This window comes from Mirounga angustirostris, unplaced genomic scaffold, assembly GCF_029215605.1.
Source record: "Mirounga angustirostris isolate CCGP_5_RB_7025 unplaced genomic scaffold, mMirAng1.0.hap1 SCAF_7, whole genome shotgun sequence".
NCBI lineage: Eukaryota > Metazoa > Chordata > Mammalia > Carnivora > Phocidae > Mirounga > Mirounga angustirostris.
In genome coordinates, this window is record NW_026991715.1 from 147,208,958 (window position 1) to 147,224,131 (window position 15,174).

Below are 15,174 nucleotides of genomic sequence, written 5' to 3' on the forward strand. Positions count from 1 at the left end.
CTAAGCCATACTTTCTAAACAGGGCCAAGTCAGACTTAGTATCGATCAGAAAAATCTGGTTTTATGTTATAATTAAAATGAACATTTGACTGTGCATCTGCATGACATCATGTCACTTCTGAATTTTAATTCGTAAGAAAGGAGGGATGGAGCCTTGGGGAGAGGGAAGAGAGAGAGAGAGATATAACTAGCCTAATGGGAAGGGAGGACAGAGCGGGTACAGGGAGCCCTGTACGTGGGACAGCCCTTGACGGTGGTTCGATTCTCTCAGCTGCCAGTCCTAGCTAGCCATGAGGGGCTGGAGAAATGAGTGCCTCCATCCCGCTGTGGGGCGTGGCATCCAGTACTCTGTGCTTTGACAGCTAGGGGGTAGAAGCAGCCCAGTCCTTAACAAAGCTCTGCTCTGCTCTGTAGTCTATCTGAGCCTAGAACACCCCAGCTCAGTTAACATCCTGGTACTGAGTAACCAGGAGAACGGTTCCAACAGTGATTCACTGAGTTGATTTCCTGTTTCCTCTGCTGCTTCTTCTGTTGTAGCTTGATTGTTTTACTACACTCAGGTGCTCCTTCTCCCCTGCACGACACAGCATCTTCTCTCTTGAAACAAGCATCAGGAAAGCTTCTCAAATCAGTCTTCAAGCGTTCTCCTCACTTGCTTGTTAATTTACAGTATTTTTAAAAAGTATTACCTTGTTTCAATGAGCCTATTTAGAATGCAGAAGCCTCTGGGCAGGTCTTCTGTGACATCCCTAACACTGCAGATCAGACCAGGCGATGGCACTCTAAACGAGCCCAGAGGGCAAGGGCGCTTCCTACCCAAGAGGAGAGGCGGGTTGATGTGGAACCGCAGAGTGCAAGGACCCCACTCTGTCCTCTGCTCACCTTCTCCTCAGGCCAGCCCAGACCATTTCACAAGGTTGAAAGGAGCACAGCAGGGCTACACAGATTAGATTATTTGTGTGATCACAGAAAACAGGCACATCAACATTGCATTATGCACCGCATTCTTTCTATAAAACTAAGATGGTTGCCATCCAGGCATGGGAGAAACTTTATAATAAAGTTACAGAACTGTTACTGTTTGAAGGTTGTGATCAGTGAGGAATATCCTCTTTGATAACTGTTTATGGAAAAAAGGACAGTCAAGTGCATGACTGCAACTTGTTTACTGATACATCTTTGGCTTTGGTTCTAGTTGAAATGTCATCCTCTGAGCCGACCTGCAATATAATTAGTGGTTATTTTATGATTAATAATTGAATAAGTGAACCCATTTTAGTGATGCTTTAAATGCATAGTGGGTTGTTGTGGACTGACTGAATCCTTGAAATGATGTGTATGCTGATACATGCTTACTTGGTGCTACTTAATGGCTACAATGTCTGGTTCTAAGCAACATTTGTAAGACTGCAAACCCGGGTCCATACATTAGACACACACATTGCACTCATGTAGTTCTTCACTTACTATATTTCTGTTATTTATACATACTTCCATTTACCCACTTCTCTGTCTACAACAGGTTCCCTATATTGTAAATAGACTGTATCACAAGATGTCATGTTTATTAAACGGTTTAGGAAATTAAGAATTAAACAAATTTAAAAATTACACAATTTTGGAAGCAGAGTTTCCTGCACTATCTAGCCATTTTGCCAACATAGAAAGAAACTTTGAAAGTAAAAGGTCATTTTATTTATGTTGAAATGGCTATTTTTTAGAAAATTCAGTGAATTACTTGGGTAGTTTTTTAAATTGTGTAGGTAACAGGGTATAAGATACTAGCCAATTACCTTTATGAGCAGCTTGGGAGGATTTGTCTTATTTTGTGATTACTTGGTTAAATTATCATAAAGCAGCTTTATGATAATACATTAAAGTATCACTATATATTTATTTATATAATGAAGAAGTTTCAGAAAATAGAGAAATATGAAATATACTAAGAATTTTCTTGGAGGAATTTTCACTTGAAATTATTCTAGAAATTATATATTCAGGGCGCCTGGGTGGCTCAGTTGGTTAAGCGACTGCCTTCAGCTCAGGTCATGATCCTGGAGTCCCGGGATCGAGTCCCGCATCGGGCTCCCTGCTCTGCAGGGAGTCTGCTTCTCCCTCTCCCACTCCCCGTTTGTGTTCCCTCTCTCGCTGTGTCTTTCTCTGTCAAATAAATAAATAAAATCTTTAAAAAAAAAAAAGAAATTATATATTCAAATTATTATTTATACCTTGAGCTTCAGTGGCACAGTTGGGACCTGCATATTTTTAAGGGAATGTATAAAGTAAAAATAAGAATTAATGTCAGTTGATTTTTCCCAGTGGAAATGAAAATCCTATGAGACTAACATACTATAGAAATGCATATGTGATCTGTGAAATATAAACATACCCCAGCTGCAGTAGACTGCTCACATAGGAGTTTGGATTCTGGATTTAACAAATATTTTGACAGTTAAAATTTTTAAAAATGCTTACAGTTTGTTTTTTAATAGCAGGGACTAACTACTAAGGAAGATATTTAAATTATAAACATTCTGAATACAGGCATTTCAAGGGAAAAGTACAATATTAAACAACAAAAAAAAATTCCTCTAGCTGTCAGTGGTGGTTCAGTTTATAAACCACTTTTATACAAGCTGTTTATTTTATTTTAATTTTATGTTTTATATGCCTATCATATATTTATTAATAACATAAATACAGTTATGTGCAGTTTGTACTGCTTGTTTATATTCTTTTTTTTTAAGATTTATTTATTTATTTATTTATTTATTTATTTATTTATTTGAGAGAGAGAGAGAGAGAAACAGCATGAGAGGGGAGAGGGTCAGAGGGAGAAGCAGGCTCCCAGCTGAGCCGGGAGCCGATGTGGGACTCGGTCCCAGGACTCCGGGACCATGACCTGAGCCGAAGGCAGTCGCTTAACTAACTGAGCCGCCCAAGCGCCCGCTTGTTTATATTCTATATCTTTGTCAAACTGTAAGAAAATAGCCAAGAATCTGAATTTAAAGTACCCTTCCTTCATTTTTAATAAAGCTTGTTTTAAGCTTTGGACATTATGATGCTCTTTATGAATATGAAGCCTATCAAGAGAATTACTGATTTTTGTTGATATTAATAGATTTTAAAAGTGAGCATTATAGGTAGTTTTAGATGCTATTTTGTTCAGATGTGCACTTTTTATAGATTCTAAATGATATAGTACAAGTCAAATCATAAACTCTAGAGGCTCAGGGATTTATCTCTAATTGCTTTTTAACGAAATAAACTTATTTTTCATTAGTTTAACATTTTCATAACCAAATTTTTTAATAGTTTCTAATATAGAATTTTCTCAGAGGAATTTCCTGAAATTATTATAGAAATTACATATTCAATTATTATACAAATTACTGAAATTATTATAGAAATTATATATTCAAATTATTGTTGATACCTGGATATAGAGCAAATTATTATATCTTATTTTTAGTGCACTTTAAGCGCTACTCTCCAAGGTCCAATCTGGACTCTAAAATCAGATAGCCAGGGGCGCCTGGGTGGCTCAGTTGGTTAAGCGGCTGCCCTCGGCTCAGGTCATGATCCTGGAGTCCCTGGATCGAGTCCCGCATCGGGCTCCCTGCTCGGCGGGGAGCCTGCTTCTCCCTCTGACCCTCCCCGCTCTCATGCTCTCTCTACCTCATTCTCTCTCTCAAATAAATAAATAAAATCTTTTAAAAAAATAAAAAATAAAAAAATAAAAATAAAATCAGATAGCAGGAGCAGGATCTCACCGAAACCAAGAGTCCCATGACACAGCACGTCCAGTCCTGTCCTATGGTTCCGGTTCCCTTTCCCTTCCCAGCCCACAGTCCAGCAGTCCACACGCGGGACACATGAAGGTCATCGGAGGTGGGTGCACACAGGGGATGGACTCTGAGCCCGTGTGATTTAGTGACCCCGCTGCTTTCTCTCCCCAGGAACGGAGGCTGGACCCCCTGGACCTCATGGTCTCCCTGCAGCACCACCTGTGGGATCGGCTTCCAGGTGCGCCAACGGTCCTGCAGCAACCCCACTCCCCGGCACGGGGGCCGGGTGTGCGTGGGACAGAACCGCGAGGAAAGGTAGGCGCCGCTCTGCCCCCGGCACCTCCATCCTCACGCTTCCTGCCATTCCAGCGCGGCCCGGGGTCTCTGCGGGTTTAGTTTGGGATGTCGCTTAGCTTATCTGTGGCATCCTTTTCTGTTGAGCCAAATCGTCCTGTTCCTTTCCTGACATCCTTTAATTTTGATCAAAGCCTCGTGTTGACAACATCTCTGCACCAGCCACAGCAGAGCCCGAAATGTTGGCTAGCTGAGCAGTTCCCAAGGGAGCAGAGATGCAGAGACAGTGGGCACCTCTGTGCTGGGCTCCCTGGGGACTCAGAAAGGGAGTCAGCTGGAGAAAATTTGTTCTAGTTAGAATTCAACTAGACCGGGTCTCAAAAGCTGCAGTTCCAAGTAGGACCTAAGGCGGCCCTGCGTCCCCGATCGTAGTAGTCGGATGAAGTAGAGTTTTCCATCAGAATTAAATCAAGCAGCTGGAGCAAGGTGAGAACACAGAGTCTGGGTGTATTTATAACCACACACTCCTCTATTAACTCCTACCCTCAGGGAAGCTGCAGTAGAACCCAAAGGGGCATCGTGTTCCACTTGTACTGTAAGCTTTCAGCTCCTGGGGTGGGGGTGGGGGGTTGGTTCTGTCTAGTCTCGAGTTGAACAGTTTGTTGCTTTTCATAGAATCGGACATTTGGCTTTGGCATCATAAAATCCACAGCTGGTGATAGTTGGCTCTTTCTTGCATATGTAAAGTACATTCTAGTTTATGATTGTTGGGAGAAAATCCAAGCAGGTGAATTTCACATCACTCAGGATTTTTATTCTGCTATACTAATAGAAATGTATCAATCCATGTGAAACAAAATGTCTTTCTGTGCCTTTTAGTTAAAATGTAGTAAGGATTGTGTCTGGTCATATGGGTTCAGTGAGAGCCTCTTATAAAAATACCATATGCAGTTATTTGCTATGTGATCAATATTTATATGGACAAAACCAACAGGTTTACTCTACAGATAATTCCCTGCTAGGCATTTATTACGACCTCAAAACAACCTGGGAGAATCATTCCTTTCTTTCTTCCCTGTGTTCCTAAATTGCCAATTAAGATTTCATTCCTTTTGTCTCAGAGGAAAGTGAAAAATGATTTTTACAAAGCAAGGTTGGTCATTTTTGAAGTAGTCCCCCAAGACAGTCTTGTGGAAGTCTATCATTTCCAATCCAATACCAGCTGAGAAATGGGAAGGCCGATTATGGGCAAATTGTCTCCCTGCTCTTTCTAAACCTTGTAAGATTTAAAATTGTTTGTAGGTTTTAAAATTCTGTGCACTGTCACATAATACAGCCCATTCAGGGAAAGTCACCTTCATCAGTGTGACACTGCCCTACAGACCCAGCACCTCTGCAAATCTAACGCCTGTTAGCACCTTTCTTAAGCTGAGCGCACGGGAAGGAAGATGCTATTTAGCCCTGCAGCCAGCAGATACGTACATTCTGTGTGCGCTTGGGATTGTTTGTAAAGCTACTACCTTTTCAGGGAAAAATCAGGATGGCTAGCGTGTTTGGGGGACTTACACTTAACATGTTCCCTTTTTACAGAAAAAAAAACCATTCTCATTTGGACAAGATACATATTTTGTTAATAGAGGAATCTTTGAATGTATATAACAAATGCGTGGATGGTAAGAATAGGGACTCTGTAAGATTTTTATACAATTGAAGCTTCCCCATTGAATAGCCTTTCTAGTGGGTTATCAGGATATCAAAAGGTTAATGAAATCTAGAAAAAAACAGTACATAAGGGCGCCTGGGTGGCTCAGTTGGTTAAACGACTGCCTTCGGCTCAGGTCATGATCCTGGAGTCCCTGGATCGAGTCCCGCATCGGGCTCCCTGCTCGGCAGGGAGTCTGCTTCTCCCTCTGACCCTCCTCCCTCTCATGTGCTTGCTCTCTCTCATTCTCTCTCTCAAATAAATAAATAAAATCTTAAAAAAAAAAAAAAAAACAGTACATAATATCTGTTTCTTGGTCTTCACAAGCAAACAGTTCTGAGATTTCTTTGTTCCGTTATGTGGGAGCTGTCTCCACCTGCGTAATATAAGGGAACACCATCCCTTAGATGTTTGAGAACTAAACTCAAGATTCGAGGAGATTCTGGCCTCCATGGGGAGGCACAGAAGAATGATGACTAGACAGGTACACAGTAATGCCATTGCACCCTTTTGCTCTAAACACCATCAACCCCAAAGAGCTCCCGAGTGGCCTCGAGTGAATAAATTGATTACCCCAATAAAGTCCCTAAGTTAAGGCCAGGATGATAGTTAGTGACTTAATTTGGATCCAAATGCCCAGGATGTGGAGTAATTCAATGGGAGTTTTATGACAGCAAAAATCTCAGAAGTATCACATCGTTTTTTTCTGAAGGACCGGATAAAGAAAATCTAACTTATCTTTTACATGCACTTTAGAGGATATGTACACTGTTCTTCTGTTCTAAAATTTACTGGCAAATGATGTTCTTGAGTACCAAGAACCCGGTAGAAGCACTGATTCCCAAAGAGGCCACTAACAAGGATGAAACAATGGACCTCTTTGTAAATACTATCAAAATGCAAGTGTCATTATCTGTATTCGTGTTCTCTTCCTCTGTAACCATAGCTCAGAAACTTCATGGCGTAAAACAACATGCATATATTATTTCACCGTCTTATTGGATGAGGAGTTTTACTATGACTTCCCTTGGTTCCCTGCTCAGCCAGAGCTGTGGTCTCATCTGGGCATTGACTGGGGAAAGACCTGCTTGTGAGATCATGTGGTTGTGGTTGTCAGCATTTAGTCCCTTATGGACCGTCAAATTGAGAACTTCCGTTTCTTGACAAACGAGCTTTCCCAACATGGTCACTTTCTTCCTTAAATCTAGCAAGGAAGAAAGTCTCCTCCCAGGATGGGCAGTATGCTTTTGTATAGAGCAGTTGCAAAGTTACATGCCATCACCTTGCCATGCTCTGTTGGTTAGAGGTCACAGACCCTGCCTACACTCAAGAGGGGGACATTACGCAGGGCATGAATACCGGGAGGCAAGGATCACTGGGGTCACCTTGGAGTATCTGCCACAATTATATGTCCCTTGGTCATTCGTGTCCCTTCCCTATGCAAAATGTATTTCACCTATTCCCAAGGTCCCCAGAAGTTTCATACCATTAAATCATCTCCCCAGATTCCAGAATTGTATTGTTTAAATCAGGCTCAGATATGAATGAGGCTTTCTGGGTGTTGTTCCTCTCAGTCGGTCAGCCTCTAAAATCAGAGTCAAGGTATCCACCACCAATACACCCAGTATATGACGGTGGGCGAGGCAAAGGGTAACAGCTACAGACATTTCTGTTCAAATGGGGGAGGGGGGGTGGAAAGTATAGAGGAATCACTGCTCCACAGAAATTCTGAAATCTAGCCAGACAAGTGTTGGGAGTTGCTCGATTAAGTTTCAAGGCCTGTGCATAATTCTGCATGGTTCTTGGCTCTGCCTTCTGGGCCCTCATTTCTGCTTCCTGAATCAGCTTTTCTTTTTCATTGAAGTTAGCATGTGCTTGCGGCTGGGTAGTTGTACCAACCTGTTTCCTGCCAGTAGAAGTCTGGATTCTAGCAGCCTCATTCCATTTGTACTTTTTCCATACATTTCCGTGCAAGCTGGTATTTTGGCTGAAATAAACTTTATGGGTCTTCTGTGGATTTCCTGGATGTTTACTCTAGTAAACAAATCCATACCCACAGATCTTTTTTGAGATAGCCCTTCTCCAGCCCGGAATCCTCCTGAGGGCTGAGGGACCACACCCTGTGGCTGGCTTGTGACGGAGACCATCTGGGAGGCACACCCTTGCTCCTGACCTCCTGCGAGCACCCTTTGTGTAACTGAAACTACTCTGATCTTTGGTCTTTCTGAGGTTTTAACAAAAGGTTGTGCCGTCATACCTTCGGTTTTTTACTCTCTGCCAACTCTGACAATGCTCAGAAGCTATTTATTAATTGTAGCGTATTTGCCATCAGGAGAGACTCAGAATTTCCATAGTCCATCCTGCTCCCTCCTGTTTGTTATTCCTTCCTGCAGTATTTTTTCTTTCTTCATACATTTTACCATAAGCAGCAAGAAGACACTGGGCAGCACTTTGCCTGGAAGTGTCCTTGGCCACGTAACTCACTTCACACTGACGTGTTCCGCTTTCCATAGAACCGCAGCGACAGCCTGGAAGCTTTCTGCCTCATGTCACAGGGCTCTTCCTACCCCTAGTTTCCAATCCTGGGCTCCTCTTTTCTTTCGAATTTTGGGGGCAGTAAAATATATTTAACCTCAAATTTGCCATTTAGCCATTTTTAAGTGTTCGGCTCAGTGGCATTAATTACATTTACAGTATTGTATAACTATAACCCTATCTGTTGCCAACACTTTGTCATCACGCCAATCCTGTAAACAGTAAGCAGTGACTCCCCATTTTCCCCTCCTCCCAGCCCCTGGTAACCTCTAATCTATGTTCTTTCTCTATGAATTTGCCTCGTTGAGCTATTTCATATAAATAGAATCATATGCTATTTGCACCCTTGTGTCTGGCTGATTTCTTGTAGCATAATGTCTCCAAGGTTCATCCAGGCTGGACCATGTGTCAGAGCTCCATTCCTCTTTTCAGGCTGAATAATCCTCAACCGTATGGTTATCTCGTATTGTATTTACCTCTTTCCCCGTTGGTTGACAGGTGGGTCATTTCCACCTTTGGGCTATTGTGAATAATGCTGCAGTGAACACTAGCATATGAGTGTCTGTTCAAGTCCCTGTTTCAGTTCTTTTGTGTATAAACCTAGAAGTGGACTTGCTGGGTCATATGGTCATTCTGTGTTTTGTTTTTTGAGGAGCTGCCACACCGTTCTCTGCAGTGCCTTCACCACTGTGCATTCCTCCCAGCCGCGTGTGAGCCTTCCAGTGTCTCCGCACCCTTGCCAACACTTGTTCGTTCTCTCTTTCCTCCCTCCCTCCCTCCCTCCCTCCCTCCCTCCCTCCCTCCCTCCCTCCCTTCTTTCTTCCTTCCTTCCTTCCTTCCTTCCTTGCCAGCCTAGTAGGTATAAAGCAATTATCTCATTGTGGCTTTGATTTGCATTTCCTGAAGGACTACTGATGTTGAGCATCTTCTGTGCTTATTGGCCATTTGTCTACTCTTGGAAAGTCTGTTCGCGTCTTTTGCCCATTTGCTGATTGGGTTGGTTTTGTTGCTGAGTTTTAGTTCTTATCCTATTTCCTTCTAAAGCCTCACTGGCAGCATCCTCAAAGTCTCTCGGCCATGATCCTCAAAATTCTCCTTGCATCTGCCCATTCCCTGGTCCCAAAGCCACGTTCACATTTTTAGGCATTTTCTCCAGTAGCACTGCATGTTAGGGCACCAAAATCTGTTTCAGGAGTCATTACATAACAATGTTACCACTGACTTGGGGCCTGAAACATTTCGTGTGTATTGGCTCAAAGTTTCTGTGGGTTTGTAGCCTGGACACAGTAGACCTGGGTCCTTTGCTTCAAGATCTCACGAGGCTGCGGCATGCCGTAGACCATGGCTGTGGTCTCATCTGAGGCCTGACTGCAGAAGGTGTGCTTCCCAAATCCCGTGGTTGTCAGCAGCGTTCAGTTCCTCAGATGCTGTCAGACTGAGCTCCCTCAGCCCCTCGCCACCTGGGCCATTCATTCCTCAAAGCCATGGCGCGGGGGTTGGGGGAGAGTTTTCTTGAAAAAAAAAAGGGTATTGCAGTCTTATGTAGGTTTAATCATGGAAGTGATATCCTGTCATTTTTGTCATATTCTGTTGGTTAGGAGCAAGTCACATGTCCTCCCCCCCCCCCCCCCCCACCACACACACTGAGTGGGAGGGGATCACGCAAGGTGTGATGACTTCCAGGAGGTAGGAACATGGGGACCACATTAGAGTCTGCCCCCACTCCATTATCAAAGTTAAGAGTCCCAGGAACCAATGGGGGCTTATTATAAGTTTTTTATTATTTGATTATTTTTTTATCATATGATTTTTCATTATATTTTTCTCTGTCTCCCTGGGGTGTGTTTGCTTAGCAAGCCAAAGTGCTTCTCCTTTACAAGTCATTCCTCTCCCGTCATGGGTTCTCTTAGCTCTCTCCTGGGGTAAAAGTTAATAGTAGGAGGAACTCAGTGTATGTATAGTTTCTCCGGTACCACAGAGATTTGATTATTCCAGTATGGACCAGGAAAGGGACAGTCATTTGAGCCAAGCCAGGAGAAAATGGCTCTGACAGGGTCCTGGCTGGTTCAGGTGGGCAGGGGCTGCAGTGAGAAACTAGCAGGGACCAAACCAGAGCAGAACGCAGCTCATAGTATGAAGAGATATGACCAGAAGTGATACAATGTCGAGAATCTAGTCCACATGGGGTTATGAAAGGTAGTTCTTTTCACAGAGACGAGGTTTGTGGAAAAATTGATAATTTATGGAGAAATATTGCTGGTTTATTAATTTACTTTTAAATGCAAAATGAGAATGAGCAGCCATGGGCAAAATTAAAATCTTAATTTTTAATGCATCACGAAATACATCTGTGACTTTCAGTGCTTTAAGATACTAGAGATCCAGGAGAGTCACTAAACCATCAGCAATGTTCAGCTGTTATGTGGCAAAAGCTAGCTGTGTGTAGAGGACTAGAGAAATGAAGAACCACTGGCTGGCCCATTGTGTAGATATTTTATTCATAAATTAATAAAAATCCTTGAACAAGCAGAGTTGCCAAGGTAACTAACTGCTGATTCCCATTGTTGTCTGTGACCGGGAAAGATGCTGGAGACTCGGTTGGGTAGTTTAACAAGAGGCACATCTGTCAGGAGCACCTGTTGGTTGGGGTGGTGGCGCAAGGGGGTCGGAAGGACACTGCTTCCGTGAAACTGGGTAATTCAGGGTTTGAGGCTTGTAAGGGCTTTGCCTCTGACCAGACTCTCCTGGGTGGATTTGTGAGTGAGAACCCAGACATGAAGGGGCAGAGCTGGCTAGCCTAGCAATTTCTACTTCCCTCCTGACCTGCCTCGCAGAGGGTGACATTGTCACATATCTTGGCGTAGCTGTTTTTCCAGGACTGCTTTAACAAGAGAAAGAGAAAAATGGAAGGCAAGTGGTGGACAACTTTAAAATGCAGCCAAATATATCATTTATTGACACTGATCACAAGTGCTATGCTCCACGCAGTTTTCAGGCTCTCCTGCAGTAGATTCAGCTATACTAACATGCTGAGTGTTTTCAGAGGTGGCCTGCCATGGGCAAATAGGAGGAAGTATTTGTGCGCTGTGATGTGTTTTGCTATGGGAAAATGGTAACTCCCTTGCTGTGCTTTTTATTAAAAGCCAAGTGGGTTTTTTTGTTTGTTTTGTTTTGTTTAATTTATTTATTTGAAAGAGAGAGAGAGAGAGAGAAACAGCATGAGAGGGGATAGGGTCAGAGGGAGAAGCAGGCTCCCCGCTGAGCCGGGAGCCCGATGTGGGACTCGATCCCAGGACTCCGGGATCATGACCTGAGCCGAAGGCAGTCGCTTAACCAACTGAGCCACCCAGGCGCCCTAAAAGCCAAGTGTTTTATAAGCATATTTAGCAAGATTTTCCTTTGCCCTCTCTATTCTTTTATTGCTTGTTTTTGTTTCTGAAAGCTAAAATGAGGGTAAGGAGTCCTGGTAGTTTATACCTTTTAAATGTCGGTGCATTGGCCTGGAAACGGGAGGTGGCCTTCTACTTCTCAATTTATCCACAGTGAGAGAAGGTACCTGTGGATATTTTGAATCAAATGCTGCCAGATCTGATGTTCTGAGTTTTCTTTTCTCCCAAATGTGTTGTTGAATGGCACCTTCCTCTTGGGACACTCTGTGCACCGACACATATGTTAATAATCCTGGGTAGTCAAGGATGTTTTCCTTCTTGCAATTCTTCGTGTTTGCACATGCTTCCTGAGGCCAAATTCTTTTCATCTGTTGTCTCCTCAATTTTGTTTTGGCTCTCCTATGTAGAGATCCCACTCTCTTAATTAGAAAATTCCTTCCCTTTCTCCCCTCCACGTAAGCGTGTCCATGGCCCTGAACTCTGAGAGTCAAGAGCCCTGGGAGGCTGGGTATGACTCTGGAAGAAGGAAACCTAATGCTTCTCTTTCTTAAAAATTGAGAAGATGAAAGAGAGAGGATTTTTCGGTTCCATTGACTAGTCTTCTAGGTGACCCGTTTAGAGAAACTCAACCATGTGCCTTAGTGGTTCTTGCCTTTGGAGGCTTCTCTGCCATGACATATCAGCTCTCTCTACCCAGAAGGACGCGTGTCTCCCACGTTCCCACAAGTGGGAGGCTGACATGTGACTCTACTGTTCGTCTCTTTGTTTTTCTCTGCACTCACACAGTTGCCGCACCTTTGCCCCACTCTACCAAGTCCAAGTGCGTCCCTTTTCCTCTTTCCACCACCATCATGTTTGTCCAGCTTGGAACACCTCTCCCTTACATTGTTGCAATCCATTCTCTCCTGGTTGGCATTTGCCCCCTCTGCTCTTCCTGCTGGTGGGGTTTTTGGAGACTGGACCCCACACTTAACACATGGAGAGCTCCTGAAATCCCAGGGAGCTGCAGGGCACCAGTGGGATGAGGCAGAAATCCCTGGAGACTGGTCTTCACTCCGGAACTCGGATGGTGCTATTTTGTCTCTCGAGCTCTGTGGGACTTTCTTGATTCCTTTTAAGTATGTTTCAAGTTCTTCCTCCTCATAAAAGTAGGTGATGCTACTTCCCGTCACCTTCTTCTGTTCTCTTCTCCCAGGTCACCTTTCTAACTTCACTCTTCCCATTTCTATATTCTGTTCTTTTCCACAATGGCGGCCATTGCTCACTTTGCCTCATCCTGTGGACTCCCCTTGGCTTGGCCTGGCTCTGACCTTTTGTCTGTACCTGCCTCTGAGGTCTTCAGATTCTCCACAGAGTTTTCCTGGTTTGGTGGAAAAACACTTGAATCTTACCAGCATTTGCCGTCTGGAAACCGCACTCTCCAAATGACTTGTCCTGGTTTCTGGAAACCAGCTACCATTTGTCCTTACTTTCTACTCATTGAGATAGTATCTTCTGTTCTGGGCTTGTGCCCATTTCCTTGTATTCATCTTAGGTTGTAAACACCTGTTGTATGGAAATGCGCTTTGTAATGTCCTTTGTGTAATGCCCTGCAGGATTTAGCATTTATTAATAACCATGACATTACAAGTGACTGACTTAACCTCGCAGATAAGAGTCTGCCTCGTGTCTGAATCCAGGTGGGGTGGGTAGAGAGATGTCAGAAAAAGTCTTGCATGCTACTGTCCTCTAGCAGCCAAATTTCTGTTTAGAAGATGGAGAACTGAATTTAAATAGTCCTTTAAATGGCCAGATATGCCTCACTACGTTTGCTTATGGGTAGAGCAATCTCTTCCTCTTTAGAGGCTGTAACCTATAGAATGCCAGGCTGTTTCCTTCTTGTTTTTTGTTTGTTTGTTCATTTGTTTCTCTCATTTGGCTTCATTTCACTTGTAGTATTAAAGGCTGAGGAGAAATTTGACTCATTTAAGGCTAAAGAAAGCCTTGTAAAGTTGGCTAGTAATTGACAATGTGAATGTATATTTAGAAGTACAGAGTATATAAATAGGACCAGTGTTTGTAAATAGTTATTCAACTTTTCTGGAATAACTGGTGGTCTTTTAAATTAAGGTTCTTTGACATCATTTTGAGAGTCTACAAATAAATTTAAAAATACAATAACCTAAGGAGTGTATGGCATGAGTCCTCCTGCTAAAATCAGGCTTTAACTTTTCTTTAATTTATACTAATAGGATCATGGAGCCTTACTTGATTCAAGAATGAGAAATGAATTCCAAATACACTTTTGCTGACTTTGTGTCCACAACCTACTTTATCTTTCAGTGTTTGTGTTTAGAAGATAAATGCCCTACCTAGATATTCTCTATGTGTTCTCATTTTTGGGTGTCTATTTGAAGGGTTTTGTTTTGTTTGTTTCTCCTCTAATTGGCTGCACAGGAAGCTCCATCCTGCATTGTGAGTTTAGCATTTTCTTCATTGTGCCCCACGCATCCCATTGTCTGTGCCCTCACAGCATGGCCAGCACCACATCTGCCCCCTTTACCGTGCCACCACTCTGCATTCACAGAGCCCCTCCACGTGGAGCATGCCCATGTGTTCAACATCGGTGTAGGACGGACCGTGGAAAGGTCTGTGGCTTCATGTTGTCCTGAACAGTTTCCTTTTCCTCTTGGTTTCCCCATCACAGATACTGCAACGAGCATTTGCTGTGTCCCCCGCACATGTTCTGGACAGGCTGGGGTCCTTGGGAACGGTGCACGGCCCAGTGTGGGGGTGGCATTCAAGCTCGCCGCAGGACCTGCGAGAATGGACCTGACTGCGTGGGCTGTAATGTGGTGAGTATGAACTTCGGTGTTCCCAGCCCATGACCTAGAGCTGGGTGTCCCGAGCCAGCACACACTGGGTGTTCTGCACACACCTGACACACTGCAAGCATTAAGTGTTCTGCAAACACCACATGCTCTGTAAGTGTGACATGTCTAGACACTGGGTGCTCTGTACACGCTTGATACACTGCAAACGTTAGGTGTTCTACAAACACCACTAGGTGTTCTGCAAACACTGCATGCTCTGTAAACATGACCTGTCTAGACACTGGATGCTCTGTACACAGTAGATGATCTACAGATACGACATGCTCTCACACAGCAGATAGTCTGCAAACATTAGATTTTCAACAGGCACTAGATGCTCTACAAACATGAAATGCTCTATAAACATGACATCCCCAGGCACAAGATACTCTGCATGCACTATGTACTGTAAATCATGTAAGTTTCTCTAGTTAATGAGACTATTTGGAGGAAATACTGGAAGTTCATAATAGCTTGGAGGCTTCTTGAATTAAATATTCACTTCTGGGATAAATTGCCCCTGGAGTTTTTCATTCTGATTTGTGAACTATGACAAAAGCTTCAATCTGCTTACCTGTCGTCACTATATTTGATTTGGGAAAGTGACGTATAAG

The 15,174-nt window shown here is 43.3% G+C and overlaps 1 protein-coding gene across 5 annotated transcripts in view; it reads left to right on the forward strand.

Moving 5' to 3' along the window:
* The window catches only part of SEMA5A (semaphorin 5A), a 472,196-nt gene that overhangs the window by 391,174 nt on the left and 65,848 nt on the right, over positions 1-15,174 (forward strand). For all 5 annotated transcript variants that reach the window (XM_045863616.3, XM_064596872.1, XM_064596869.1 and 2 more), the window contains exons 15-16: positions 3,960-4,103; positions 14,395-14,542. In XM_045863616.3, coding sequence (XP_045719572.1) covers positions 3,960-4,103; positions 14,395-14,542 — 292 coding nt within the window. The remainder of the gene's footprint in view (positions 1-3,959; positions 4,104-14,394; positions 14,543-15,174) is intronic.